At 59.4% G+C, this 4,539-nt stretch overlaps 1 protein-coding gene across 1 annotated transcript; it reads right to left on the bottom strand.

Annotated features, from left to right (window-relative positions):
* Positions 1–1,718: 1,718 nt before the first annotated feature.
* EN2 (engrailed homeobox 2) lies at positions 1,719–4,319 on the bottom strand. The gene is made up of 2 exons (XM_064505746.1): positions 3,773–4,319; positions 1,719–2,500 (listed from the first exon to the last, which is right to left on the bottom strand). The coding sequence occupies exons 1-2, from the start codon at positions 4,317–4,319 to the stop codon at positions 2,184–2,186; spliced, it is 864 nt and encodes a 287-aa protein (XP_064361816.1). The 3' UTR covers positions 1,719–2,183.
* Positions 4,320–4,539: the final 220 nt, after the last annotated feature.

Genomic DNA, 4,539 nt, shown 5'->3' with positions numbered 1-4,539 from the left:
CCAAGGCAAGATTTTACACCGTCATTAATTTCTTAGCACACTGAGAATATTCCCCTTGCTCTTCTTATTTAGATCCAAGTTTACGAGGTCATATAATACAGGTTTTGCAAACAGAGTTTGCCAGACCTCTTTCCCAAAGCATCACACAACTGAACATTTAAAGTCTTGGAAAGGTGAAACCTGTTGACAGTGAGACCGAACATTTTTGCTTTCCCGTTTTCAGATCTGCTTTCCGTGAGGCGCCGGGCGCCTGGGAGCTGGGGTCGCGGGCAAGCTGCTCGTTTCCCTCTCGCCATCTCTAAATGAACCACCAAAAGTTTCTTCGTTGCTCAAAACACTGATTAAACCCCTGGCTGTGAAACTGCCTCTCTTCTACTTCGCCGTGGAATTTACCCTCGTGGAAACAGTTTGCCCTGCGAAATACTCCTAACTCGAGCACCAGCACATCTCCCTCATGGGTCAGAAGTACAACCTAAAGCCTATAGAAACATATGGATACGTATAGCCTTTCACGGATTTTACTATTCGCACTGCTCCCCTGCAACGCTCTGAGTCACACGTCACGTATTTCATAATAAAGTTGTTTTTTTTATTATTTAATGCAATCTTCAAGAATTGAAACACACAAAATGCAGTGAGAATGTTCACAATTTCCAGACGACAGTTGTAAATAGAAACATTCATATTTCATAAGATTATAAATATTTGATACCGCAATTGTAAAATGTACATGTCATATAAACTGGACCAAAAAAAAAAAAAAAAGTCTTTGCATTCTTGCTAAAAGGCAATGTCATTTAACCCTGTCTCCTAAGCAGCTGATGATTATTCACAGAATTTAAAATTACAGCTTTCGTTTCAGAGCTCGAGCCTTTTTTTCTCTCCCTCTCTCCCCTGTTGAAGTTTACACTACTATGTACAACGCGTGCTACGATAGCTGTGAAATAAGGAGGTTTTAAGGCAAAGCGAGAAGTTGGCCCCGGCGCGGCAGCCGCTCGCAGCCCCGCGCTACGGCCGCGGCCGCGGAGCTCCGGGGGCCGAGCCCCGGGGGGGGCGGCGCGGGCTGCCTCCGCGGCGCGCAGGGTCTGCGGCAGCGGCCTGCTCTCCTGCGCGGTTTGTTACGGGGGTACTTAGGCTAATGGGGGGGGGGGTAAAAAGGAGGAAAAAAAGGAAAAAGCGGCTTTGGAGGAGGGGGGTTTCCAGCCGAGCGCGGAGCTGCCCCCCTCCGCGGCACCCCCGGCCCTGCGCGGCCGCGCTGCCCCTGCGCGGCGCTCCGCGGGGGGGGCGGGCGGCAGGCCCCGTGCGGAGGGGGCTCAGCGCGTCCCCGCGCTGGGGCTGCGCGGAGGTGCCCAAAGTTTCCCAAACAAGGCTAATTGGGGGGGGGGGGGGGGGGAGCTGCGGGCCACCCCCCGGCCCTGCCCGGCGCCCTGCTCCCCGCACCGCTCCCTCCCGCGGGCTGTCGCGGAGGAGAAGCTCGGGAGGGACCCTGGGCAGTTTCCAGCACGGTGCTTTCAGTTTTCTTCCCCTACCGTTACATATATATACATATACACACTCACATTTTGTGTATATATATATATATTTAATTAAATTCTCCATGTCTATCCCCGAAGCCATTCCCACCCCCACACACACACGCCCTCAAAAAAAAAAAAAAAAAAAAAAAAGGAAAGGAAAAGGGGAGGGGAGGGGGGGAGAAAAAAAAAAGGTAAAACTCATAGAACAAATAGGAGAACTATTTATTCGGTTCACAGTCGTGTGAAATGCAGCAATAAAAATCTTTGGACTTCAGCAAAAGTTGTTTTTAATTTTTTTTTGAATTTCAAAAAACAGTGTCCGATGTCCATTAAAACAGCGCTTAAGTCTATAAAAATGTAACTTAAGCATTAAAAAAAATCATAAAGATAGCATCTAAAATCTCCGTACAACCAAAACAAAAAAAACCAACCAAACCCCCAAAACCAAAGGGAAAAAAATCAAAAAATATTTTATAATCAGATATCTCGGATTTTTACACCACCTTACCTGTAAATTATATATACATAGAATATTGCAGAATTATATCTAGTACACGATATTTTCACTATTAATGCTGGTATAATCTTTATACACTGGCCCTTCTTCTTTTTTTTAATTAAATTATTGCATTGTATAAACTTCGACCGCCCCCCCGCCGCCCGCCCCTATTCACTGTCCGACTTGCCGTCTTTCGCCGTGGTGGAGTGGTTGTAGAGCCCCTGGGCCATGAGGTGCACCGCCAGCGAGTTCTTGCTGCCCGTGGCCTTCTTGATCTTGGCGCGCTTGTTCTGGAACCAGATCTTGATCTGGGACTCGTTGAGGCCCAGCTCCTGGGCCAGGCTCTGCCGCCGCTGCTCCGTCAGGTAGCGGTTGGTCTGGAACTCGGCCTTGAGTCTCTGCAGCTGCTCGGCCGTGAAGGCGGTGCGCGGCCGCTTGTCCTCCTTGTTGGGGTTCTTCTTCTTTGGTTTGCGCGAGCGGGGACCTAGGGCCGGGCGAGAGGAGAGCACCGACACCGCGCCGCCCCGCGCGGCCTGCCCACGCGTGACCGCCCCCCCGGCCCGGCCTGGCCCCGCTTTGTGCCGCCGCCTCCCGCCGCGCCCCCGCGCCCCGAGGCGGCTCCCCGTCCGGCCAGCACCGCCACCCCCCAGCCCCCCCGAACCCCCCACCAAAAAAAAAAAAATCAATTTTCATCCCTCACTACCGAAAACTAAAACCCGCATGCGGAACCACGCATCGCCTTTTTTCCTCATTCATTATTTCCCCAGCAGATTTCTTTTTCCTCCACTATTTTTTCTGCAACCCTTCTTTCTTACTTTTTTTCCTTTTTTTTTTTCGCCATGAAAAATTGGGAAGCAGCCGCGTGTTTACACTGCGGGCAGAAAGCCTCCGCTCTGCTGCACTGCCCATATGGCGCTGCCACGGAGCCACGCGAGGAATTGCGATTATTCCCTGGAATATCGCTGTCGGCAGCACAAGGAGCCGTTTCTGCCCGGCCGGTGCCATTGTGCGGATGTATGTTAATTAAATATTAACAAAGGAGAGGGCTGGAGAACAATGGGGTAAATTCCAATTCAGAGCGGAATATTACCTCCCAGCGAAAGAGTTTGTTTTCCTATATTACGAACTCGATTTAAACTCGTCCTAGGATCGCTCCTTGAGCTGCCCAGCTCGCCGAGTCCCAGCCCGGCGAGCCGCTTTTGTACGGGCAGAGCACGTTTTCCGGCAGCGCGCTGCCTACGCGCTGTCTCCGAGTGTTTTCGGAACGGTTTTACTTCCCCAGCGTCCGTGTGGGAGTCTGCCGGGGCGGCCCTGCTCGCCGGCGTCTCTCGCCGCGGCCTTCGCCGGGTGCTTATCGGTAACTGCGGGGGTGCCCGAGCCCTCGGCGGCCCCGACCCGCCGCGAGGGTCCCGCTCCGCCGCTGCCCCCGGCCCGCCCGGGCCCGCGCGGGGAGAGAGAGGGCCGAGCCGGCGGACGCTGCGCGGCCTCGTGCGGGGCGGCGAGCGATCGCTGCCGCGCGGCCGTTGGGGGGCGGAAAAAGCCCCGCGGAGGCCTGCGCGGGGCGGCGAGGGGCGCGGGGCGGCGCGGGGCGCGGGGCGGCGCGGGGCGCGGGGCCCTGCCCGCCCGGCGCCGGCTCCCGCGGGGCCTCCGCGGCTGCTGCGCGGCGCCGCGGGCGCGGGCGCTTTCGGGCCGCGGGAGGCGGCGCTCGCTCGGCGGCCGGGCGCGGGGCTGCGCGGCGCTGCGCGGGCGCGCTTACCTGAGGAGGGCCTGTCCGAGTAGCGCGTGCAGTACACCCAGGCGGGCCAGAGCATGGGCTGCGCGCCGGCGTTGGAGCTGGCCTGGGAGCTGTCCGAGTCCGAGCTCACCGACAGCTCGCCGCCGCCGAGCCCCCGCGCCTTGAGGGCCGCCTCCAGCGCCGCCGGGTCGCCGCCCTTCTTGGCGGCGCCGTGCAGGGCCAGCGCCGCGGGGCCGCCCTCCCCCCGGCCCGGCGAGCCGGCCCCGCCGGCGGGCAGCGGCGCCCCGGGGGCCGGCGCCGCGGCGGGGCTGCGGCGGCTCTCCGCGCCGGGCCGCCGGGGCTCGGCGCCGGCGCCGCCCGCCTCCTTCCTCCGCCCGAACTCGGGCCGCAGGATGTTGTCGATGAAGAAGTTGGTGATGCGGTGCGGGTGCGGGTGCGGCGCCTCGCCGGGCGCCGGCAGCACCGCGGGCAGCAGCAGCGCCCGCCGCCCGCCGCCGGGCTCCGCGTCGCCGCCGCACTCCTGCGGCTCGGCCGCCTCCTCGCGGGGGCTCCGGCCGCCCTCCTCCATGCTGCGCGGCCGCCCCGCCGACGGCTCCGGCCCCGGCTGCGGCTCCGGCCCCGGCTGCGGCTCCGGCCCCGGCTGTGGCTCCGGCCCCGGCTGCGGCCCCGGCTGCGGCTGCGGCTCCGGCTCCCGCCCCGCCGGCGGCCGGGCGCTGCTCAACGCTTTTTGTGTCGCTGCTCTTGCTGTTGCAGGCGGTTGCTCTTTATTTTAATCTTTAATATAGCTA

This window comes from Dromaius novaehollandiae, chromosome 2 (assembly GCF_036370855.1).
Source record: "Dromaius novaehollandiae isolate bDroNov1 chromosome 2, bDroNov1.hap1, whole genome shotgun sequence".
Lineage (NCBI taxonomy): Eukaryota > Metazoa > Chordata > Aves > Casuariiformes > Dromaiidae > Dromaius > Dromaius novaehollandiae.
The sequence above is the reverse complement of the archived record's forward strand: the minus strand, read 5'-3'. Positions and strand labels throughout refer to the sequence as shown.